Consider the following 25,621-nt stretch of genomic DNA (forward strand, 5'->3'; position numbering starts at 1 on the left):
CCTGAACTTAAATTCCTGGGCTCCAACACCGCCAGTTGAGGCTCAGAAGTGCCGTCTGCACAGTCAAAACATACGACCCAGTGTTATTGGGTTTCAGTAACGTCAGCTGATCCCCAGCTGTGTAGCCGGCAATGTGTCCTGCGACCGCCACGCTGACACAACAACTGAAATGTAAGGGAACCTGTCCCCCCCCCCAAGGCGTTTGTTACTGAAAGAGCCACCTTGTGCAGCAGTAATGCTGCACAAGGAAAAGGTAGCTATTTTTTTTAGCTCCTTGCACACGCAGAACTTAACACTTATAAAATGTGTCCACTGATACCGTAAAACCATCCCGGAGGTGGGACTTTCCTTCCTAATATGACGCAGCACAGCTGTCATTCCTACCCCCTTGGCGCCGTGCCCCGGCTCCTCAACGTTGTTTAAATCTGTCCCGGAGCCTGCGCTGTTATGTTATCCCTTGGCCAGGCACACTTAGCGCTGCCCATCTTCTGACATCAATTGGTGTCAGGCTGGCTGCGCCTGTGCGGCCGCGCTGGCCGAGAGCCCGCCTCGCATTGTCTTCTGATTTCATCCCACTGGGGGCCTGAGATCCATGGACATGCGCAGTGCATATCTGAACCTCCGCCTCTCACTCATCTCCCTACGCCTTCTTCAGACTGTGTGCCGTCAGCTGATCCCTAATAGCATGCCACGGCCGTGATGCCGCACAGTCTGAAGAAGCCGTAGGGAGGGGAGTGAGAGACGAGGATATGCACTGCGCATGGCCACGGATCCCAGGCCCGCGGTGGGATTACATTAGACGACACTGCGAGGCGGGATTTCGGCCAGCACGGCCGCACAGGCGCAGCCAGCCTGACACCAAATGATGTCAGAAGATGGGCAGCGCTAAGTGTGCCTGGCCAAGGGATAACATAACAGCGCAGGCTCCGTGACAGATTCAAACAACGCTGAGGAGCCGGGGCACGGCGCCAAGGGTGTAGGAATGACAGCTGAGCTGCGTCACATCACAAAGGAAAGTCCCACCTCCGGTACGGTCTCACGGTTTCAGGGGACACATTTTATAAGTGTTTAGTTCTGTGTTTGCAAGGAGCATAATGAAAAGAGCCACCTTTTCCTTTTGCATCTTTTGTGCTGCACAAGCTGGCTCTTTCAGCTACAAACGCCTTGGGGGGGGGTTAAAGGTTCCCTTTCTCCAATCAGGCTTCGGCCTACATTGTGTTCCTCTGCTTCTCCTGCTGTCCCTGGGCTCCAACACCGCTAGTTGTTGCCTGGTAGTGCTGTACGCACAGTCCCAACAGTCCCTCCTCTGTTATTGGGGTTCAGTAACGTCAGCTGTTCCCCTGCTGTGTGTGTGGCAATCCCTCCTATCTCCTCCACCTCCCCCTCCTGTCCCTGGGCTCCAACACCGCTAGTTGTTGCCTGGTAGTGCTGTACGCACAGTCCCGACAGTCCCTCCTCTGTTATTGGGGTTCAGTAATGTCAGCTGTTCCCCTGCTGTGTGTGTGGCAATCCCTCCTATCTCCTCCACCTCCTCCTCCTCCTCCTGTCCCTGGGCTCCAACACCGCTAGTTGCCGTCCAGAAGTGCTGTACGCACAGAGCCAAACACCTCGCCAATGTGTTAGTGGGGTTCAGCACCGCCAGCTGTTCCCCTGCAGTGTATACGGCAACGTGTACTGCGACCGCCACGCAGGCACAACAAGTTAAATTTAAGGGAACCTGTCCCCCCCCCAGACGTTTGTTACTGAAGGAGCCACCTTGTGCAGCAGTAATGATGCAAAGGGAAAAAGTGCCTCTTTTCGTGGTGCTCCTTGCACATGCTGAACCTAACACTTATGAAATGTGTCCCCTCCTACCGTGATACCGTCCGGTAGGTGGAACTTTCCTTTGTGATGTGACGCAGCACAGCTGTCATTCTGACCCCCTTGGCGCCGTGCGCCGCCTCCTCAGCGTTGTTTGAATCAGTCCCGGAGCCTGCGCTGTTAGGTTAGCCCTTGGCCATGCACACATTTTGCGCTGCCCGTCTTCTGACATCATTTGGTGTCAGGCTGGCTGAGCCTGTGCGGCCGCGCTGGACGAGATCCCGCCTCGTAGTGTCTTCTGATTTAATCCCACTGGGGGTCTGAGATCCATGGACATGCACAGTGCATATCTGAACCTCCACCTCTCACTCATCTCCCTACGGCTTCTGCAGACTGTGCGGTGTCAGCTAATCCCTAATAGCATGCCACGGCCGTGACACCACACAGTCTGAAGAAGCCGTAGGGAGGGGAGTGAGAGGTGGAGGTTCAGATATGCACTGCGCATGTCCATGGATCTCAGGCCCCCAGTGGGATTAAATCAGAAGACACTACGAGGCGGGATCTCGTCCAGCGCGGCCGCACAGGCTCAGCCAGCCTGACACCAAATGATGTCAGAAGATGGGCAGTGCAAAATGTGTGCATGGCCAAGGGCTAACCTAACAGCGCAGGCTCCGGGACTGATTCAAACAACGCTGAGGAGGCGGCGCATGACGGCTGTGCTGCGTCACATCACAATGGAAAGTTCCACCAACCGGACGGTATCACGGTAGGAGGGGACACTTTTCATAAGTGTTAGGGTACCGTCACACAGTGAAATTTCCATCGCTGCGACGGCACGATTCGTGACGTCGCAGCGTCGTATGAATATCGCTCCAGCGTCGTAGACTGCGGTCACACTTTGCAATCATGGCGCTGGAGCGATGCCGAGGTTCGCTGGTAACCAGGGTAAACATCGGGTTACTAAGTGCAGGGCCGCGCTTAGTAACCCGATGTTTACCGTGGTTACCAGCGTAAAAGTAAAAAAAAAAAAAACGTACATACTCACCATCTGATGTCCGTCAGGTCCCTTGCAGTCTGCTTCCTGCTCTGACTGAGATCCGGCCGTACAGTGAGAGCAGAGTGCAGCGGCGACGTCACCGCTGTGATCTGCTCTCACTTTCCGGCCGGCGCTCACAGTCAGAGCGGAAAGCAGACTGCAAGGGACCTGACGGACATCAGATGGTGTGTATGTACTGTTTGTTTTTTTTTACTTTTACGCTGGTAACCACGGTAAACATCAGGTTACTAAGCGCGGCCCTGCGCTTAGTAACCCGATGTTTACCCTGGTTACCAGCGAACGCATCGCTGGATCGCTGTCACACACAACGATCCAGCGATGACAGCGGGAGATCCAGCGACGAAAGAAAGTTTCAAACGATGTGCTACGACGTACGATTCTCAGCTGGGTGCCTGATCGCAGTAGCGTGTCAGACACTGCGAGATCGTAACGATATCGCTAGAAAGTCACGAATCGTACCGTCATAGCGATAAAAATGCCACTGTGTGACGGTACCCTTAGGTTCAGCATGTGCAAGGACCATAATTAAAAGAGCTAAGTTTACCTTTTCCAGCATTAGTGCTGTACACGATGGCTCTTTCAGCTACAAATGCCTGGGGGGGGGGTTAAAGGTTCCCTTTCAACTTGCTCCAGTGCAGGCTTCGGCCTACATTCTGCTCCCTCTCCTCCTCCTGCTGACCCTGGGCTCTAACACCGCCAGTTGGGGCCCAGATGTGCTAGCTGCACAGAGAAAAACACCAGCCAATGTGTCAGTGGGGTTCAGCACCGCCAGCTGTTCCCCTGCTGTGCAGCCAGCAACGTGTCCTGCAACAGCCACGCAGACACAAGAACTGAAATTGAAGGAAACCTGTCCCCCCTCCCCCAGGTGTTTCTACGTTTTACAGCCACCTTGTACAGCAGTAATGCTGCATGTGTGCAAGGTGGCTCAGAAACTTATTCTCCTCGCACCTGTGGAACTGAACACGTCTAAAATGTGTCCTCAGTGTGACCATTAAAACGTCCCTCAGGTGTGATTTTCCTTTGTATTGACACGCAACAAGCTCCTTGGTAGCGCTGCCCGTCTTCTGGCATCATTGTTTGGCTGCCTGCGCCTCTGCGGCCGCCTTGCCCCACACACCGCCCCTCTGTGTCTTATTTATTTTGACTGCGAGGGTGTGATTGACGGGCATGAACGGTGCATTTCTTCGCCTATCCCTCATCTCCTTCCGCCTTCTTCGGACTGTGCGGCTTCATGGCCGTGGCATGCGATAAGGGATCAGCTGACGCCGCATAGTCTGAAGCAGGTGTAAGAACCCAAGCGAGAGGCGAACATATGTACTGCGCCAGGCCATGAATCCCAGCCCCGCAGTGTTTTAACAATGTTAAGACACTGCGGGGCTGGGATTCATGGTCATCGCGAACCGCACCGGCCGACATCAAATGTTGTCAGAGGACGGGCAGCGCTAACAGCGCAAGGCCAAGGGATAACACGACAGCGCAGACTCCTGTGCAGCAAATAATGATGCTCAGGAGGCCGCGCCAAGCACCAAGGTGGCATTTTTGCCAGCTGTACTGCGTCTCTTTACGAAGGGAACTCACGCCTCAAAATCAGTTTGACTGTGTAAGGGCCTAAATGTTATACGTGTCCCTTTCAGCGTGTGCAAGGAGAAAAATTAAAAGAGCAACCTTTGACTTGTGCAGCACTACTGCTGCATAAGGCGTGGCTCTTCTAGTTTGTAACACCTGAGGGGGGGTTAAAGGTTAACTTTAAAATTGGTTCAATTAGGCTTCGGCCTACACTCTGCTCCCCCTGCAGAGCCTGGGCTCTAACACCGCCAGTTGGTGCCTGGTACTGCTAGCTGCACAGAGGAAAACACCAGCCAAAGTGTCAGTGGGGTTCAGCAACGCCAGCTGTTCCCCTGCTGTGCAGCCGGCAACGTATCCTGCAACAGCCACGCAGGCACAACAGACCCAAAGCTGCCGCCAGTGCAGGCTTAGGCCTACACTCTGCTCCCTCTCCTCCTGCTGACCCTGGGCTCTAACACCGCCAGTTTGGGCCCGGTACTGCTAGCTGCACAGAGAAAAACACCAGCCAATGTGTCAGTGGGGTTCAGCACCGCCAGCTGTTCCCCTGCTGTGTAGCCGGCATCGTGTCCTGCAAAAGCCACGCAGACACAAGAACTGAAATTGAAGGGATCCTGTCGCCCCACCCCCAGGTGTTTCTATGTTTTACAGCCACCTTGTACAGCAGTAATGCTGCATGTGTGCAAGGTGGCTCGGAAACTTATTCTCCTTGCCCATGGGGAACTGAACACGTCTAAAATGAGTCCTCTGAGACCATTAAAACGTCCCTCAGGTGTGATTTTCCTTTCTATTGACACGCAACAAGCTCCTTGGTAGCGCTGCCCGTCTTCTGGCCTTATTGTTTGGCTGGCTGCGCCTCTGCCGCCGCCTTGCCCCACACAACGCCCCTCGGTGTCTTATATATTTTGACTGCGAGGGTGTGATTGACGGGCATGAACGGTGCATTTCTTCGCCTATCCCTCATCTCCTTCCGCCTTCTTCGGACTGTGCGGCTTCATGGCCGTGGCATGCGATAAGGGATCAGCTGACGCCGCACAGTCTGAAGCGGGTGTAAGGACCCGAGTGCGAGAGGCGAACATATGTACTGCGCCAGGCCATGAATCCCAGCCCCGCAGTGTTTTAACAATGTTAAGACACTGCGGGGCTGGGATTCATGGTCATCGCGAACCGCACCGGCCGACATCAAATGTTGTCAGAGGACGGGCAGCGCTAACAGCGCAAGGCCAAGGGATAACACGACAGCGCAGACTCCTGTGCAACAAATAACGAAGCTCAGGAGGCCGCGCAAAGCACCAAGGTGGCATTTTTGTCAGCTGTGCTGCGTCTCATTACGAAGGGTACTCACGCCTCCAACACAGTTTGAATGTATAAAGGGCTAAATGTTATACGTGTTTCATTCGGCGTGTGCAAGGAGAAAAATTAAAAGAGCAACCTTTCACTTGTGCGGCACTACTGCTGCATAAGCTGTGGCTCTTCTAGTTTGTAACCCCTGAGGGGGGGTTAAAGGTTACCTTTGAAATCGGTTCAATTAGGCTTCGGCCTACACTCTGCTCCACCGGCAGAGCCCGGGCTCCAACAACGCTAGTTGCTGTCCGGAAGTGCTGGCTGCACAGAGCCAAACACCTCGCCAATGTGTCAGTGGGGTTCAGCACCGCCAGCTGTTCCCCTGCTGTGTAGCCGGCAACGTGTCCTGCGACCGCCACACAGGCACAACAGACCCAAAGCTGCCGCCAGTGCAGGCTTCGGCCTACACTCCCCTCCCCCTGCTCCTCCTCCTGCTCCTCCTCCTGCTGACCCTGGGCTCTAACACCGCCAGTTGGGGCCCGGTACTGCTAGCTGCACAGAGAAAAACACCAGCCAATGTGTCAGTGGGGTCCAGCAACGCCAGCTGTTCCCCTGCTGTGTAGCCGGCAACGTGTCCTGCGAAAGCCACGCAGACACAAGAACTGAAATTGAAGGGAACCTGTCCCCCCTCCCCCAGGTGTTTCTATGTTTTACAGCCACCTTGTACAGCAGTAATGCTGCATGTGTGCAAGGTGGCTCGGAAACATATTCTCCTTGCCCATGGGGAACTGAACACGTCTAAAATGAGTCCTCTGAGACCATTAAAACGTCCCTCAGGTGTGATTTTCCTTTGTATTGACACACAACAAGCTCCTTGGTAGCGCTGCCCGTCTTCTGGCCTCATTGTTTGGCTGCCTGCGCCTCTGCCGCCGCCTTGCCCCACACAACGCCCCTTGGTGTCTTATTTATTTTGACTGCGAGGGTGTGATTGACGGGCATGAACGGTGCATTTCTTCGCCTATCCCTCATCTCCTTCCGCCTTCTTCGGACTGTGCGGCTTCATGGCCGTGGCATGCGATAAGGGATCAGCTGACGCCGCACAGTCTGAAGCGGGTGTAAGGACCCGAGTGCGAGAGGCGAACATATGTACTGCACCAGGCCATGAATCTCAGCCCCGCAGTGTTTTAACAATGTTAAGACACTGCGGGGCTGGGATTCATGGTCATCGCGAACCGCACCGGCCGACATCAAATGTTGTCAGAGGACGGGCAGCGCTAACAGCGCAAGGCCAAGGGATAACACGACAGCGCAGACTCCTGTGCAACAAATAACGAAGCTCAGGAGGCCGCGCAAAGCACCAAGGTGGCATTTTTGTCAGCTGTGCTGCATCTCATTACGAAGGGAACTCGCCTCCAACACAGTTTGAATGTATAAAGGGCTAAATGTTATACGTGTTTCATTCGGCGTGTGCAAGGAGAAAAATTAAAAGAGCAACCTTTCACTTGTGCGGCACTACTGCTGCATAAGCTGTGGCTCTTCTAGTTTGTAACCCCTGAGGGGGGGTTAAAGGTTATCTTTGAAATCGGCTCAATTAGGCTTCGGCCTGCACTCTGCTCCACCGGCAGAGCCCGGGCTCCAACAACGCTAGTTGCTGTCCGGAAGTGCTGGCTGCACAGAGCCAAACACCTCGCCAATGTGTCAGTGGGGTTCAGCACCGCCAGCTGTTCCCCTGCTGTGTAGCCGGCAACGTGTCCTGCGACCGCCACGCAGGCACAACAGACCCAAAGCTGCCGCCAGTGCAGGCTTCGGCCTACACTCCCCTCCCCCTGCTCCTCCTCCTGCTCCTCCTCCTGCTGACCCTGGGCTCTAACACCGCCAGTTGGGGCCCGGTACTGCTAGCTGCACAGAGAAAAACACCAGCCAATGTGTCAGTGGGGTCCAGCAACGCCAGCTGTTCCCCTGCTGTGTAGCCGGCAACGTGTCCTGCGACAGCCACGCAGACACAAGAACTGAAATTGAAGGGAACCTGTCCCCCCTCCCCCAGGTGTTTCTATGTTTTACAGCCACCTTGTACAGCAGTAATGCTGCATGTGTGCAAGGTGGCTCGGAAACTTATTCTCCTTGCCCATGGGGAACTGAACACGTCTAAAATGAGTCCTCTGAGACCATTAAAACGTCCCTCAGGTGTGATTTTCCTTTGTATTGACACGCAACAAGCTCCTTGGTAGCGCTGCCCGTCTTCTGGCCTCATTGTTTGGCTGCCTGCGCCTCTGCCGCCGCCTTGCCCCACACAATGCCCCTCGGTGTCTTATTTATTTTGACTGCGAGGGTGTGATTGACGGGCATGAACGGTGCATTTCTTCGCCTATCCCTCATCTCCTTCCGCCTTCTTCGGACTGTGCGGCTTCATGGCCGTGGCATGCGATATGGGATCAGCTGACGCCGCACAGTCTGAAGCGGGTGTAAGGACCCGAGTGCGAGAGGCGAACATATGTACTGCGCCAGGCCATGAATCCCAGCCCCGCAGTGTTTTAACAATGTTAAGACACTGCGAGGCTGGGATTCATGGTCATCGCGAACCGCACCGGCTGACATCAAATGTTGTCAGAGGACGGGCAGCGCTAACAGCGCAAGGCCAAGGGATAACACGACAGCGCAGACTCCTGTGCAACAAATAACGAAGCTCAGGAGGCCGCGCAAAGCACCAAGGTGGCATTTTTGTCAGCTGTGCTGCGTCTCATTACGAAGGGAACTCACGCCTCCAACACAGTTTGAATGTATTAAGGGCTAAATGTTATACGTGTTTCATTCGGCGTGTGCAAGGAGAAAAATTAAAAGAGCAACCTTTCACTTGTGCGGCACTACTGCTGCATAAGCTGTGGCTCTTCTAGTTTGTAACCCCTGAGGGGGGGTTAAAGGTTACCTTTGAAATCGGTTCAATTAGGCTTCGGCCTACACTCTGCTCCACCGGCAGAGCCCGGGCTCCAACAACGCTAGTTGCTGTCCGGAAGTGCTGGCTGCACAGAGCCAAACACCTCACCAATGTGTCAGTGGGGTTCAGCACCGCCAGCTGTTCCCCTGCTGTGTAGCCGGCAACGTGTCCTGCGACCGCCACGCAGGCACAACCGACCCAAAGCTGCCGCCAGTGCAGGCTTCGGCCTACACTCCCCTCCCCCTGCTCCTCCTTCTGCTGACCCTGGGCTCTAACACCGCCAGTTGGGGCTCTAGGAAGACAAGCTTGAATAGGTCCCCATCCTGGTTCCAGTACCGTCAGCTGGTTCCGGGCAGAGCCTTTGGCTTAGGTGCCTCCCTCTGGGTATCCGAGTTCCACCAACGTCAGGTGGTCCTTGGTAGTGCTTTCAGGCACGGGTACCTCCTGCTTAGTAACCGGGTTCCAGTAACGTCAGCTGGTCCTCGGTTGTTCCATTGGCTCTTGGACCTTCGGCTACCCATCCGGGTTCCAGTACCGTCAGCTGGTTCTCGGCAGTGTCTTTTGCTCTTGTACCTTCTGCTCCCCATCCTGGTTCCAGTACCGTCAGCTGGTTCCGGGCAGAGCCTTTGGCTTAGGTGCCTCCCTCTGGGTATCCGAGTTCCACCAACGTCAGGTGGTCCTTGGTAGTGCTTTCAGGCACGGGTACCTCCTGCTTAGTAACCGGGTTCCAGTAATGTCAGCTGGTCCTCGGTAGTTCCATTGGCTCTTGGACCTTCGGCTACCCATCCGGGTTCCAGTACCGTCAGCTGGTTCTCGGCAGTGTCTTTTGCTCTTGTACCTTCTGCTCCCCATCCTGGTTCCAGTACCATCAGCTGGTTCCGGGCAGAGCCTTTGGCTTAGGTGCCTCCCTCTGGGTATCCGAGTTCCACCAATGTCAGGTGGTCCTTGGTAGTGCTTTCAGGCACGGGTACCTCCTGCTTAGTAACCGGGTTCCAGTAACGTCAGCTGGTCCAAGGTAGTTCCATTGGCTCTTGGACCTTCGGGTAGCCATCCGAGTTCCAGTTCCATCAGCTGTTTCTCGGCATTTTCTCAGCCTTCTTGTACCTTCTGCTACATTTCCAAGTTCAAGACCCTAAAGACGATGACCCGGAAGACCACCCCTAAGATGATGACGACACCAGAGACGACAACCACCGAGATGACGACGACCCTGGAGATGATGACCCTGAAGACGACCCCGATGACGATGACCCCGATGACGACGACCCCGGAGACGACGACCCTGGAGACGACGACGACATGGGAGACCGAGAAGCAGAAGAACAAGAGGCTGCAGAACAAAGAGCAGAAGAACATTAAGCATAAGACTAAATATCAGAGCAAAAGATATTATCTAAATTATATGCAGAAGAAGACTAAGCAGTGTATGGGGGTGAGTCCGTTCCTATTCGTGGTGCCCCTGGATAAAGCCTGATGCTGCAGGCCAAACTGAACGTGGACAAATGTACCTCTTTTGTGACAGGCAGAACGGAAGGTGTAATCTTCAAACTTTTATAGATAACAACTACGGGAATGCCTGTCACAAATAAGAATATGATGAAGAAGTTGAATATGAAAAAGATAATAGTTAAATAAAGAGAATATGAACAATGTAAAAAAAAAAAAATTAGAGGTAGAAGAAGATGAATAAGGTGAAGATAGTTGATGTCAAAGAAGCTGATGATGAGGATAATGAAGAAGAAAGTGTGGGAGAAGTAAAAAAGAAGGTGAAGGACATGGAAGTAGTGAAACATCAATATCTGACAAAATAAAAAAAAAAATAGTCAAAATCTTTCTAACGCCGAACGTCATAAAAAAAACCCAAAAAAACCTGCTATTCTATTTGTTTGGGCTAAACCTCTGTGCCTTTAATGTCTCCGCCACCTCCCCCAATACATCCTACATTATTCTTAGTTGTTTTCCTTCATGTAGAATGAACCTACAAGGAAAGAAAGGGTTTATTTTAATTCCGATATTTTCGTCCCATTGACTTGCATTGGGATCGGGTATCGGTATCGGATTAGATCCGATACTTTGACGGTATCGGCCGATACTTTCCGATACCGATACTTTCCGATATCGGAAGGTATCGCTCAACACTATTTATGAGCTAACCTTCATAAAAATGAACCACTCATGGATTTCAAATTATTTTGCCCCACCTTTCCCGGCTGACACCTAGCTTTCCTGTAAAAAGGTTTTGCTTTGGGACTGGTGTTACTGACTGTTCCAATCTCTTAATTTGCAGCTGCTGTTTGTCCAGAATACGACATGTTTTCACCTCCCTAAATGCACTAACTCCCCCCACGGGGCCGTGGTCTCGCCACTTGTCACAAGCACCCGTCAGAGTGCCATTTGTCTGAAGAGGTGCGTGTGCCCACTTTTGGTCGACGGGACTGGCACTGGGTCCCTCATAGTACAATGAAGTGTCTCTGGCGGTGGTGGCGCGCACCCAACGTCAGACACACCGTTGTAACATGAGGGACCCTGGGCTTGTACCGCCAGACAGGAGAGAGTGTCCCCCCCAAGGTCAAACAGTGCTCTACCACTTGCTAAATTATCTGTCGCTGCTCCACCACTGTTTAGCATAGGCGCTGAAATCCTTCCATGCCGGGCACAGACAATAACAGTTTGTTGACATGTATGATGCTAGTTAAAATAGTCAGTGGCCCTGTCCTACATTTGCACCAGTAAATACTTTGCGCCAAATTACAATGTCTGAAAGTCAGCATAGGAGCACACCCCTGTACCTAAGTTTGCCACCCTTTTTTTTTTGGGGGGGGGGTTATTTTTGTTTTGGATACATTAACATCACTTTAGGTTTTGGGACTCGGAGTACTTACTGTGTCAGACACTCCTTCCAATTGTCCTCCACTGACCACACCAATGCTGCCTGTGTACCCCTGTTGCCAAATTTATGCTGCATAGAGCCTATGTTATTATTTTAGGCCTAGGAAGTCTGTCTGCGGTCCCTCCTTACAATTGTCCTCCACTGACCACACCAATGCTGCCTGTGTACCCCTGTTGCCAAATTTATGCTGCATAGAGCCTAATTTATTATTTTAGGCCTAGGAAGTCTGTCTGCGGTCCCTCCTTCCAATTGTCCTCCACTGACCACACCAATGCTGCCTGTGTACCCCTGTTGCCAAATTTATGCTGCATAGAGCCTAATTTATTATTTTAGGCCTAGGAAGTCTGTCTGCGGTCCCTCCTTCCAATTGTCCTCCACTGACCACAACAATGCTGCCTGTGTACTCCTGTTGCCAAATTTATGCTGCATAGAGCCTATGTTATTATTTTAGGCCTAGAAAGTCTGTCTGTGGTCCCTCCTTCCAATTGTCATCCACTGACCACACCAATGCTGCCTGTGTACGCCTGTTGCCAAATTTATGCTGCATAGAGCCTAATTTATTATTTTAGGCCTAGGAAGTCTGTCTGCGGTCCCTCCTTCCAATTGTCCTCCACTGACCACACCAATGCTGCCTGTGTACCCCTGTTGCCAAATTTATGCTGCATAGAGCCTAATTTATTATTTTAGGCCTAGGAAGTCTGTCTGCGGTCCCTCCTTCCAATTGTCCTCCACTGACCACACCAATGCTGCCTGTGTACCCCTGTTGCCAAATTTATGCTGCACAGAGCCTATGTTATTATTTTAGGCCTAGGAAGTCTGTCTGCGGTCCTTCCTTCCAATTGTCCGCCACTGACCACACCAATGCTGCCTGTGTACCCCTGTAACCAATTTAAAACTGCATAGAGCCAACTTTTTTAGTTAACACATATTACCTTTGTCTGTCTGTGCCACTAAATCACGCTGTCCTCCACTGAAAAAGCTGAGCTTCAACCTTCAGGCTCTCATTGAGTATTTTTTAATGTCACACTGCAGTTGGCCTACTACTTGGGTTGGGGCCTATGTTATGGTTTCCAATGGCAAGGAAACATCAGAAGCATAGACTAAACGGACAAGCTCTCGGGTGATGGAAACTAGAGCTGACCGCGATGCTAAACCTACACACCACACTAGAAGTAGCCAGGGGGCATTCCTGCGTTGTCTCTAGATGCCGCGCGCCAGCCGGAGAACTAAGTACCCCTGGTAGAAGAAAACACAGTCCTGGCTTGCCTCTAGAGAATGTCCCCACAGGAGATAGCAGCCCCCCACATATAATAACGGTGAGAGCAGATGAAAAGACACACGTAGTATGAAAGCAGATTTAGCACAGAGAGGCCCGCTAACTAAATAGCAGAAAGATACAACAGAGGACTTCGCGGTCAGCTGCAAAACCCTTCAAAACACCATCCTGAAATTACCTTAACTCATGTGACAACTCATGCCACTGGAGTGGTAATTTCAGCCCAACAAGAGCTTCCAGCTGCAGAGATTCACATAAGTGCAAACTGGACAAAACATACAAAAATAGACTTAAGGACTAAAGTGTCCAACTTAGCTGAGCAAAAAACTGGGAGCAGGAATATGCAACAGAATCACTCTGGATACATTGATGGCCAGCATTAGAATGACTGAGGAGCAAGGTTAAATAGGATACTCCCACATCCTGATAGGAACAGGTGAACTGAGAAGGCAAAGCTTGCAGGACACCAGTACCACAAGAGACCACCGGGGGAGCCCACGAACCGAATCACAACAGGCCTAGTAACGGTGTCTGCCGCTCCTTGGTGTTCTCCTCCAGGTTTCCTTGTCTGAGCTTCAACCTTCAGGCTCTCATTGAGTATTTTTTAATGTCACACTGCAGTTGGCCTACTACTTGGGTTGGGGCCTAGTAACGGTGTCTGCCGCTCCCTGGTGTTGTCTTCCACTGAAAAAGCTGAGCTTCAACCTTCAGGCTCTCATTGAGTATTTTTTAATGTCACACTGCAGTTGGCCTACTACTTGGGTTGGGGCCTAGTAACGGTGTCTGCCGCTCCCTGGTGTTGTCCTCCACTGAAAAAGCTGAGCTTCAACCTTCAGGCTCTCATTGAGTATTTTTTAATGTCACACTGCAGTTGGCCTACTACTTGGGTTGGGGCCTAGTAACGGTGTCTGCCGCTCCCTGGTGTTGTCCTCCACTGAAAAAGCTGAGCTTCAACCTTCAGGCTCTCATTGAGTATTTTTTAATGTCACACTGCAGTTGGCCTACTACTTTGGTTGCGGCCTAGTAACGGTGTCTGCCGCTCCCTGGTGTTGTCCTCCACTGAAAAAGCTGAGCTTCAACCTTCAGGCTCTCATTGAGTATTTTTTAATGTCACACTGCAGTTGGCCTACTACTTGGGTTGGGGCCTAGTAACGGTGTCTGCCGCTCCTTGGTGTTCTCCTCCAGGTTTCCTTGTCTGAGCTTCAACCTTCAGGCTCTCATTGAGTATTTTTTAATGTCACACTGCAGTTGGCCTACTACTTGGGTTGGGGCCTAGTAACGGTGTCTGCCGCTCCTTGGTGTTCTACTCCAGGTTTCCTTGTCTGAGCTTCAATCTTCAGGCTCTCATTGAGTATTTTTTAATGTCACACTGCAGTTGGCCTACTACTTGGGTTGGGGCCTAGTAACGGTGTCTGCCGCTCCTTGGTGTTCTCCTCCACTGAACAAAGCAGTGCCGCCTGTTTACTCCTGTTACCAATTTTGAACTTCATTTGGCCCACTTTATTACTTGGGCCTACTATCTGTGTCAGCCTCTCATTACAGTTGTCCTCCACTGAACAAAGCAATGCCACCTGGTTAGTCCTGTTACCAATTTTGAACTGCATTTAGCCTACTTTATTCTTTGGCCCTATATCTGTGTTTCCTCCTCATCCTGCCCATTGCCCAGCCACTGCTAGATGAGTCTGCTGGTACATTGACCCAGACCACTACATTCCCCTTGCACTCTACACAGCCAGAATCTGACCCTGTTGAAAGTAAGGTTCCCTTTTCCGCATGCTATACCACCTTACACAGGGACAAAGAGGAAGGTGCAGATGAAAGTGCAGGTTCCTTCATCAGGTGGGGGGGCATACTCGTTGGCGACGTCACTGGCACAGGGCCCCTCATAGTATGCAAAAGTGTCGCTGCCGGTGGGAGGCGCCCCGCCGTGCAAACACACCGCCGTACTGTGAGGGGCCCTGTGACAGTGCCAATGCGAACGAGTGGGCCCCCCTGCTTGCTCAGGATCACAGCACTTGCAACGTTGAAATACTTACCTCTCCCTACTGCACCGCCGTGACGTAGTCCACTTTTCCTGGGCCCACTAAAAACTTTAACCAGCCCTACCCCCCACAACTTTAGCCAAATGACCCCCAATTTCCAATACCTAACTATTATTATAAAGTAAATTAATATTGACGAGCTTCAGTAACAAGAATGGATGTTTTTGCCATTAAAATGGGCACTGTAGGTGTTTTACTGGCCTCCACTCACTGCCGACTATGCTTCCCCATTGACTTGCATTAGGTTTCGTGTTTCGGCCGATCCACGACCCCGACTTTGCAAGAAGATCGGCGATTTCACTCGACTCGACTTATGACAAAGTCGGGTTTTGCAAAACCCGACTCGACCCCAAAAAAGTAAAAGTCACTCAACCCTATCCGCAACTCATATACAATCAAACAAATAAAGCAGCACTCTGTAGCGCCATAGCATGCAAATATGAAATATGGAAATTTAATTGCATTACTGCACTCAAAATATGAAAAATATGGCGCTACAGTGTGCTGCTTTATATGATTGATTGGTCTCTGTCTCTACGTCATGCTGCTATTAATTAGGTGGCAAAAACCTGGTGACAGGTTTCCTTCAACCCCTTAATCCCATCTGACGTACTATCCCGTCAAGGTGACCTGGGACTTAATTCCCAGTGATGGGATAGTACGTCATACGCGATCGGCCGCGCTCACGGGGGGAGCGCGGCCGATCGCGGCCGGGTGTCAGCTGCCTATCGCAGCTGACATCCGGCACTATGTGCCAGGAGCGGTCACGGACCGCCCCCGGCACATTAACCCCCAGCACACCGCGATCAAACATGATCGCAGTGTACCGGCGGTATAGGGAAGCATCGCGCAGGGAGGGGGCTCCCTGCGGGCTTCCCTGAGACCCCCGGAGCAACGCGATGTGATTGCATTGCTCTGAGGGTCTCCTACCTCGTTCCTCACTGCAGGTCCCGGATCCAAGATGGCCGCAGCATCCGGGTCCTGCAGGGAAGGAGGTGGCTTACCGAGTGCCTGCTCAGAGCAGGCGCTGGTAAGCCTGCAGCCCTGTCAGTGAGATCGGTGCTCTGACAGAGTGCTGTGCACACTGTCAGATCATCGATCTGTGATGTCCCCCCCTGGGACAAAGTAAAAAAGTTAAAAAAAAAATTTTCCACATGTGTAAAAAAAATAAAAATAAATTCCTAAATAAATAATAATAATAAAAAAATATTATTCCCATAAATACATTTCTTTATCTAAATAAAAAAAACTAAACAATAAAAGTACACATATTTAGTATCGCCGCGTCCGTAACGACCCAACCTATAAAGCTGCCCCACTAGTTAACCCCTTCAGTAAACACCGTAAGAAAAAAAAAAAAAAACGAGGCAAAAAACAACGCTTTATTACCATACCGCTGAACAAAAAGTGGAATAACACGCGATCAAAAAGACGGATATAAATAACCATGGTACCGCTGAAAATGTCATCTTGTACCACAAAACACGAGCTACCATACAGAATCATCAGCAAAAAAATAAAAAGTTATAGTCCTGAGAATAAAGCGATACCAAAATAATTATTTTTTCTATAAAATAGTTTTTATCGTATAAAAGCGCCAAAACATAAAAAAATGATATAAATGAGGTATCACTGTAATCGTACTGACCCGAAGAATAAAACTGCTTTATCAATTTTACCAAACATGGAATGGTATAAACGCCTCTCCCAAAAGAATTTCATGAATAGCAGGTTTTTGGTCATTCTGCCTCACAAAAATCGGAATAAAAAGTGATCAAAAACGGTCACGTGTCCGAAAATGTTACCAATAAAAACGTCAACTCGTCCCGCAAAAAACAAGACCTCACATGACTCTGTGGACCAAAATGTGGAAAAATTATAGGTCTCAAAATGTGGAGACGCAAAAACTTTTTTGCTATAAAAAGCGTCTTTTAGTGTGTGACAGCTGCCAATCATAAAAATCCGATATAAAAAACGCTATAAAAGTAAATCAAACCCACCTTCATCACCCCCTTAGTTAGGGAAAAATAATAAAATTAAAAAAATGTATTTATTTTAATTTTCCCATTAGGGCTAGGGTTAGGGTTAGGGCTAGGGTTAGGGTTAGGGCTAGGGTTGGGGCTAAAGTTAGGGCTAGGGTTAGGGCTAGGGTTGGAGGTAAAGTTAGGGTTAGGGTTGGGGCTAAAGCTAGGGTTATGGTTTGGATTACATTTACGGTTGGGATTAGGGTTGGGATTAGAATTATGGGTGTGTCAGGGCTAGGGGTGTGGTTAGGGTTACCGTTGGGATTAGGGTTAGGGGTGTGTTTGGGTTAGGGTTTCAGGTAGAATTGGGGAGTTTCCACTGTTCAGGCAGATCAGGGGCTCTCCAAACGCGACATGGCGTCCGATCTCAATTCCAGCCAATTCTGCGTTGAAAAAGTAAAACAGTGCTCCTTCCCTTCCGAGCTCTCCCGTGTGCCCAAAAAGGGGTTTACCCCAACATATGGGTTATCAGCGTACTCAGGACAAATTGAACAACAACTTCTGGGGTCCAAGTTCTCTTGTTATCCTTGGGAAAATAAAAATTTGGGGGGCTAAAAATCATTTTTGTGGGAAAAAAAAGATGTTTTATTTTCACGGCTCTGCGTTGTAAACTGTAGTGAAACACTTGGGGGTTCAAAGTTCTCACAACACATCTAGATAAGTTCCTTGGGAGGTCTAGTTTCCAATATGGGGTCACTTGTGGGGGGTTTGTACTGTTTGGGTACATCAGGGGCTCTGCAAATGCAACGTGACGCCTGCAGACCAATCCATTTAAGTCTGCATTCCAAATGCGCTCCTTCCCTTCCGAGCTCTGTCATGCGCCCAAACAGTGGTTCCCCCCCACATATGGGGTATCATCGCACTCAGGACAAATTGGACAACAACTTTTGTGGTCTAATTTATCCTGTTACCCTTGTAAAAATACAAAACTGGGGGCTAAAAAATCATTTTTGTGAAATAAAAAAGGATTTTTATTTTCACGGCTTTGCGTTATAAACTGTAGTGAAACACTTGGGGGTTCAAAGTTCTCACAACACATCTAGATAAGTTCCTTGGGAGGTCTATTTTCCAATATGGGGTCACTTGTGGGGGGTTTGTACTGTTTGGGTACATCAGGGGCTCTGCAAATGCAACGTGACGCCTGCAGACCAATCCATTTAAGTCAGCATTCCAAATGGCGCTCCTTCCCTTCCGAGCTCTGTCATGCGCCCAAACAGTGGTTCCCCCCCACATATGGGGTATCAGCGTACTCAGGACAAATTGGACAACAACTTTTGGGGTCTAATTTATCCTGTTACCCTTGTGAAAATACAAAACTGGGGGCTAAAAATCATTTTTGTGAAAAAAAAAGAATTTTTATTTTCACGGCTCTGCATTATAATCTGTAGTGAAACACTTGGTGGTTCAAAGCTCTCAAAACACATCTAGATACAGTTAGGTCCATATATATTTGGACAGAGACAACATTTTTCTCATGTTGGTTATAGACATTACCACAATTTAATTTTAAACAAAACAATTCAGATGCAGTTGAAGTTCAGACTTTCAGCTTTCATTTGAGGGTATCCATATTAAAATTGGATGAAGAGTTTAGGAGTTTCAGCTCCTTAACATGTGCCACCCTGTTTTTTAAAGGGACCAAAAGTAATTGGACAATTGACTCCAAGGCTATTTCATGGACAGGTGTGGGCAATCCCTTCGTTATGTCATTCTCAACTAAGCAGATAAAAGGCCTGGAGGTGATTTGAGGTGTGGTGCTTGCATTTCGAAGGTTTTCCTATGAAGTAAACATGCGGTCAAAAGTGCTCTCCATGAAGGTGAAACAAGCCATTCTTAAGCTGTGAAAACAGAGAAAAAACCCATCCGAGAAATTGCTACAATATTAGGAGTGGCAAAATGTACAGTTTGGTACATCCTGAGAAGGAAAGAAAGCACTGGTGATCTCATCAATGCAAAAAGACCTGGGCGCCCACGGAAGACAACAGTGGTGGATGATCGCAGAATAATCTCCCTGGTGAAGAGAAACCCCTTCACAACAGCCAACCAAGTGACCAACACTCTCCCGGAGGTCGGCGTATCAATATCCAAATCTATCATAAAGAGAAGACTGCATGAAAGTAAATACAGAGGGTTCACTGCACGGTGCAAGCCACTCATAAGCATCAAGAATAAAAAGGCTAGACTGGACTTTGCTAAAAAACATGTAAAAAAGCCAGCACAGTTCAGGAAGAACATTCTTTGGACAGATGAAACCAAGATCAACCTCTACCAGAATGATGGAAAGAGAAAAGTATGGCGAAGGCTTGGTACAGCTCATGATCCAAAGCATACCACATCATCTGTAAAACACGGCGGAGGCAGTGTGATGGCTTGGGCATGCATGGCTGCCAGTGGCACTGGGTCACTAGTGTTTATTGATGATGTGACACAGGACAGAAGCAGCCGAATGAATTCTGAGGTATTCAGAGCCATACTGTGTGCTCAGATCCAGCCAAATGCAGCAAAACTGATTGGTTGTCGTTTCATACTACAGATGGACAATGACCCAAAACATGAAGCCAAAGCAACCCAGGAGTCTATTAAAGCAAAGAAGTGGAATATTCTTGAATGGCCAAGTCAGTCACCTGATCTCAACCCAATTGAGCATGCATTTCACTTGTTAAAGACTAAACTTCAGACAGAAAGGCCCACAAACAAACAGCAACTGAAAACCACCGCAGTGAAGGCCTGGCAGAGCATCAAAAAGGAGGAAACACAGCGTCTGGTGATGTCCATGAGTTCAAGACTTCAGGCAGTCATTGCCAACAAAGGGTTTTCAACCAAGTACTAGAAATGAACATTTTATTTAAAATTATTGAATCTGTCCAATTACTTTTGGTCCCTTTAAAAACAGGGTGGCACATGTTAAGGAGCTGAAACTCCTAAACCCTTCATCCAATTTTAATGTGGATACCCTCAAATGAAAGCTGAAAGTCTGAACTTCAACTGCATCTGAATTGTTTTGTTTAAAATTCATTGTGGTAATGTCTATAACCAAAATGAGAAAAATGTTGTCTCTGTCCAAATATATATGGACCTAACTGTAAGTTCCTTAGGGGTCTACTTTCCAAAATGGTGTCACTTGTGGGGGGTTTCAATGTTTAGGCACATCAGGGGCTCTCCAAACGCAACATGGCGTCCCATCTCAATTCCAGTCAATTTTGCATTGAAAAGTCAAATGGCGCTCCTTCCTTTCCAAGCTCTGCCATGCGCCCAAACAATGGTTTACACCAACATATGGGGTATCAGCGTACTCAGGACAAATTGCACAACATTTTTTGGGGTCCAATTTCTTCTCTTACCCTTGGGAAAATAAAAAATTGGGGGCGAAAAGATCATTTTTGTGAAAAAATATGATTTTTTATTTTTACGGCTCTGCATTATAAACTTCTGTGAAGCACTTGGTGGGTCAAAGTGCTCACCACACATCTAGATAAGTTCCTTAGGGGGTCTACTTTCCAAAATGGTGTCACTTGAAGGGGGTTTCAATGTTTAGGCATATCAGGGGCTCTCCAAACGCAACATGGCGTCCCATCTCAATTCCAGTCAATTTTGCATTAAAAAGTAAAATGGCGCTCCTTCCCTTCCAAGCTCTGCCATGCGCCCAAACAATGGTATACACCCACATATGGGGTATCAGCGTACTCAGGACAAATTGCACAACATTTTTTGGGGTCCAATTTTTTCTCTTACCCTTGGGAAAATAAAAAATTGGGGGCGAAAATATCATTTTTGTGAAAAAATATGATTTTTTATTTTTACGGCTCTGCATTATAAACTTCTGTGAAGCACTTGGTGGGTCAAAGTGCTCACCAAAGTGCTCACCACACATCTAGATAAGTTCCTTAGGGGGTCTACTTTCTAAAATGGTGTCACTTGTGGGTGGTTTCAATGTTTAGGCACATCAGGGGCTCTCCAAACGCAACATGGCGTCCCATCTCAATTCCAGTCAATTTTGCATTGAAAAGTCAAATGGCGCTCCTTTCCTTCCAAGCTCTGCCATGCGCCCAAACAGTGGTTTACCCCCACATGTGGGGTATCAGCGTACTCAGGACAAACTGTACAACAACTTTGGGGGTCAATTTTCTCCTGTTACCCTTGGTGAAATAAAACAAATTGGAGCTGAAATAAATTTTGTGTGAAAAAAAGTTAAATGTTCATTTTTATTTTAACATTCCAAATATTCCTGTGAAACACCTGAAGGGTTCATAAACTTCTTGAATGTGGTTTTGAGCACCTTGAGGGGTGCATTTTTTAGAATGGTGTCACACTTGGGTATTTTCTATCATATAGACCCCTCAAAATGACTTCAAATGAGATGTGGTCCCTAAAAACAAATCGTGTTGTAAAAATGAGAAATTTCTGGTCAACTTTTAACCCTTATAACTCCCTAACAAAAAAAAATTTTGGTTCCAAATTTGTGCTGATGTAAAGTAGACATGTGGGAAATGTTACTTATTAAGTATTTTGCGTGACATATCTCTGTGATTTAAGGGCATAAAAATTCAAATTTGGAAAATTGTGAAATTTTCAAAATTTTCGCCAAATTTCCATTTTTTTTTACAAATAAACGCAAGTTATATCAAATAAATTTTACCACTAACATGAAGTACAATATGTCATGAGAAAACAGTGTCAGAATCGCCAAGATCCGTTAAAGCGTTCCAGAGTTATAACCTCATAAAGGGACAGTGGTCAGAATTGTAAAAATTGGCCCGGTCATTAACGTTCAAACCACCCTCGGGACTTAAGGGGTTAATTCTTCATTTCCATTATTTTATATTTTTTACCACAAATATTTTACCAATTTTAATTACAATATGTGTTTAAAATAAAATCAATGCACATGAGACGACAAGGGGAGGAATTAGTTGGATATTTGGTGGCATTTTCTATATTTTGTATTTATTTATAGTTAATAACGCTACACTTTTCAGCTATTAACAGTAGCAATAAATACACCTGTGTCGTCATTCTACTTATTTTCTGATATATTGACAATTTATTTTCTTCCCTTACAGCCATTATGTGATTGCAACTAGGAATAGCTTTATGGCGGGGAGTGAGCAGAAACTCTGTGTGACCTTCCTCGATTTTAAGGGAGCAGTTGACATCAAACTAGAACTGGAGACAAATACCGAAAATGTTCTTCTACTGAAACATAGAATAGATGACTATCAGCATTCTGAGTGCTTAGCCTTCCAGGTCGGTATACATTTCTAAAACTAGCCAAAGTTGACACAATGTATAGTACATACTATGTAAAAGTTTTCCAAACATATCTAAAAAAATCTACAGTATATATATCAAAAATAACTCCGGCACACTTAAAGTTCCAAATAAATGGTACAATTTATTATATGTTTCCAAAAAATAGATGATGAATTTCATAACATGTCCAGCGCACAATAGCCCAACATGGTAAGTGAATCGGGTATATCGTTCGTTGATTCACTTATCATGTTTGACTATTGTGCGCGGGACATGTTATGAAATGCATCATCTATTATTTGGAAACATATAATAAATTGAACCATTTATTTGAAACTTTAAGGCCATGTTCATACTTTGCGGCGTCCCTCTGCGGGTTCTTTCGCAGCGAATTTGATAAATCTGCAGGGCAAAACCGCTGCAGTTATCCCTGCAGATTTATCGCGGTTTGTTCCGCAGTTTCTGCTGCGGGTTTCCGCCTATACTATTGATGCTGCATATGCAGCAATATGCAGCATCAATAGTAATGTTAAAAATAATAAAAATTGGTTATATACTCACCCCCTGACGTCGCGATCTCCTCGACGCTGCACCCGGCGGTCCGGTTCCAAAGATGATGTGCGAGAAGGACCCTTCGTGACGTCACGGTCATGTGACCGCGACGTCATGGTCATGTGACAGCGACGTCACCGCAGGTCCTGTTCGCACAGCAACTCTGACCGGCCGGCCGCGTGCAGCGCTGAGAGGTGAGTATAACATGATTTTTTATTTTTATTCTTTTTTTTTACCCCAAATATGGTTCCCAGGGCCTGGAGGAGAGTCTCCTCTCCTCCACCCCGTGTACCACCCGCACATTATCCGCTTACTTCCCGCAACGTGGGCACAGCCCCATGCGGGAAGTAAGCGGTTCAATGCATTCCTATGGGTGCAGAATTGCAGCGATTCTGCACAAAGAAGTTACATGCTGCGGGTTTTAAACCGCTGCGTTTTTGCGCGTTTTTTCCCACAGCATGTGCACAGCGGTTTGCGGTTTCCATAGGGTTTACATGTAAATGGAAACGCTATGGAAACTGCTGCGGACCCGCAGCATCAAAATCGCAGCGGTTCCGCGAAAAAACCCGCAAAGTGTGAACATGGCCTAAGTGTGCCGGAGTTATTTTTGAGATATATATATACAGTGGGGCAAAAAAGTATTTAGTCAGTCAGCAATAGTGCAAGTTCCACCACTTAAAAAGATGAGAGGCGTCTGTAATTTACATCATAGGTAGACCTCAACTATGGGAGACAAACTGAGTAAAAAAAATCCAGAAAATCACATTGTCTGTTTTTTTAACATTTAATTTGCATATTATGGTGGAAAATAAGTATTTGGTCAGAAACAAACAATCAAGATTTCTGGCTCTCACAGACCTGTAACTTCTTCTTTAAGAGTCTCCTCTTTCCTCCCCTCATTACCTGTAGTAATGGCACCTGTTTAAACTTGTTATCAGTATAAAAAGACACCTGTGCACACCCTCAAACAGTCTGACTCCAAACTCCACTATGGTGAAGACCAAAGAGCTGTCAAAGGACACCAGAAACAAAGTTGTAGCCCTGCATCAGGCTGGGAAGACTGAATCTGCAATAGCCAACCAGCTTGGAGTGAAGAAATCAACAGTAGGAGCAATAATTAGAAAATGGAAGACATACAAGACCACTGATAATCTCCCTCGATCTGGGGCTCCACGCAAAATCCCACCCCGTGGGGTCAGAATGATCACAAGAACGGTGAGCAAAAATCCCAGAACCACGCGGGGGGACCTAGTGAATGAACTGCAGAGAGCTGGGACCAATGTAACAAGGCCTACCGTAAGTAACACACTACGCCACCATGGACTCAGATCCTGCAGTGCCAGACGTGTCCCACTGCTTAAGCCAGTACATGTCCAGGCCCGTCTGAAGTTTGCTAGAGAGCATTTGGATGATCCAGAGGAGTTTGGGGAGAATGTCCTATGGTCTGATGAAACCAAACTGGAACTGTTTGGTAGAAACACAACTTGTCGTGTTTGGAGGAAAAAGAATACTGAGTTGCATCCATCAAACACCATACCTACTGTAAAGCATGGTGGTGGAAACATCATGCTTTGGGGCTTTTTCTCTGCAAAGGGGCCAGGATGACTGATCCGGGTACATGAAAGAATGAATGGGGCCATGTATCGTGAGATTTTGAGTGCAAACCTCCTTCCATCAGCAAGGGCATTGAAGATGAAACGTGGCTGGGTCTTTCAACATGACAATGATCCAAAGCACACCGCTAGGGCAACGAAGGAGTGGCTTCGTAAGAAGCATTTCAAGGTCCTGGAGTGGCCTAGCCAGTCTCCAGATCTCAACCCTATAGAAAACCTTTGGAGGGAGCTGAAAGTCCGTGTTGCCAAGCGAAAAGCCAAAAACATCACTGCTCTAGAGGAGATCTGCATGGAGGAATGGGCCAACATACCAACAACAGTGTGTGGCAACCTTGTGAAGACTTACAGAAAACGTTTGACCTCTGTCATTGCCAACAAAGGATATTTTACAAACTATTGAGATGAAATTTTGTTTCTGACCAAATACTTATTTTCCACCATAATATGCAAATTAAATGTTAAAAAAAACAGACAATGTGATTTTCTGGATTTTTTTTTCTCAGTTTGTCTCCCATAGTTGAGGTCTACCTATGATGTAAATTACAGACGCCTCTCATCTTTTTAAGTGGTGGAACTTGCACTATTGCTGACTGACTAAATACTTTTTGCCCCACTGTATATATACACTCACTGGCCACTTTATTAGGTACACCTGTCCAACTTCTTGTTAACACTTAATTTCTAATCAGCCAATCACATGGCGGCAACTCAGTGCATTTAGGCATGTAGACATGGTCAAGACAATCTCCTGCAGTTCAAACCGAGCATCAGTATGGGGAAGAAAGGTGATTTGAGTGCCTTTGAACGTGGCATGGTTGTTGGTGCCAGAAGGGCTGGTCTGAGTATTTCAGAAACTGCTGATCTACTGGGATTTTCACGCACAACCATCTCTAGGGTTTACAGAGAATGGCCCGAAAAAGAAAAAAAATCCAGTGAGCGGCAGTTCTGTGGGCGGAAATGCCTTGTTGATGCCAGAGGTCAGAGGAGAATGGGCAGACTGGTTCGAGCTGATAGAAAGGCAACAGTGACTCAAATCGCCACCCGTTACAACCAAGGTAGGCCTAAGAGCATCTCTGAACGCACAGTGCGTCGAACTTTGAGGCAGATGGGCTACAGCAGCAGAAGACCACACCGGGTACCACTCCTTTCAGCTAAGAACAGGAAACTGAGGCTACAATTTGCACAAGCTCATCGAAATTGGACAGTAGAAGATTGGAAAAACGTTGCTTGGTCTGATGAGTCTCGATTTCTGCTGCGACATTCGGATGGTAGGGTCAGAATTTGGCGTAAACAACATGAAAGCATGGATCCATCCTGCCTTGTATGGAGCATCTTTGG

General features: G+C 48.0%; 1 protein-coding gene across 1 annotated transcript in view; it reads left to right on the forward strand.

Annotated features, from left to right (window-relative positions):
- LOC143769708 (alpha-2-macroglobulin-like protein 1) overlaps window positions 1-25,621 on the forward strand; it is a 271,438-nt gene that overhangs the window by 14,048 nt on the left and 231,769 nt on the right. The window contains exon 2 of the mRNA XM_077258494.1: window positions 21,929-22,112. Within this exon, the coding sequence (XP_077114609.1) occupies window positions 21,929-22,112 (184 nt within the window). The remainder of the gene's footprint in view (window positions 1-21,928; window positions 22,113-25,621) is intronic.

The sequence above is a fragment of the Ranitomeya variabilis genome, chromosome 4 (assembly GCF_051348905.1).
Source record: "Ranitomeya variabilis isolate aRanVar5 chromosome 4, aRanVar5.hap1, whole genome shotgun sequence".
In the NCBI taxonomy this organism is placed as follows: Eukaryota; Metazoa; Chordata; class Amphibia; order Anura; family Dendrobatidae; genus Ranitomeya; species Ranitomeya variabilis.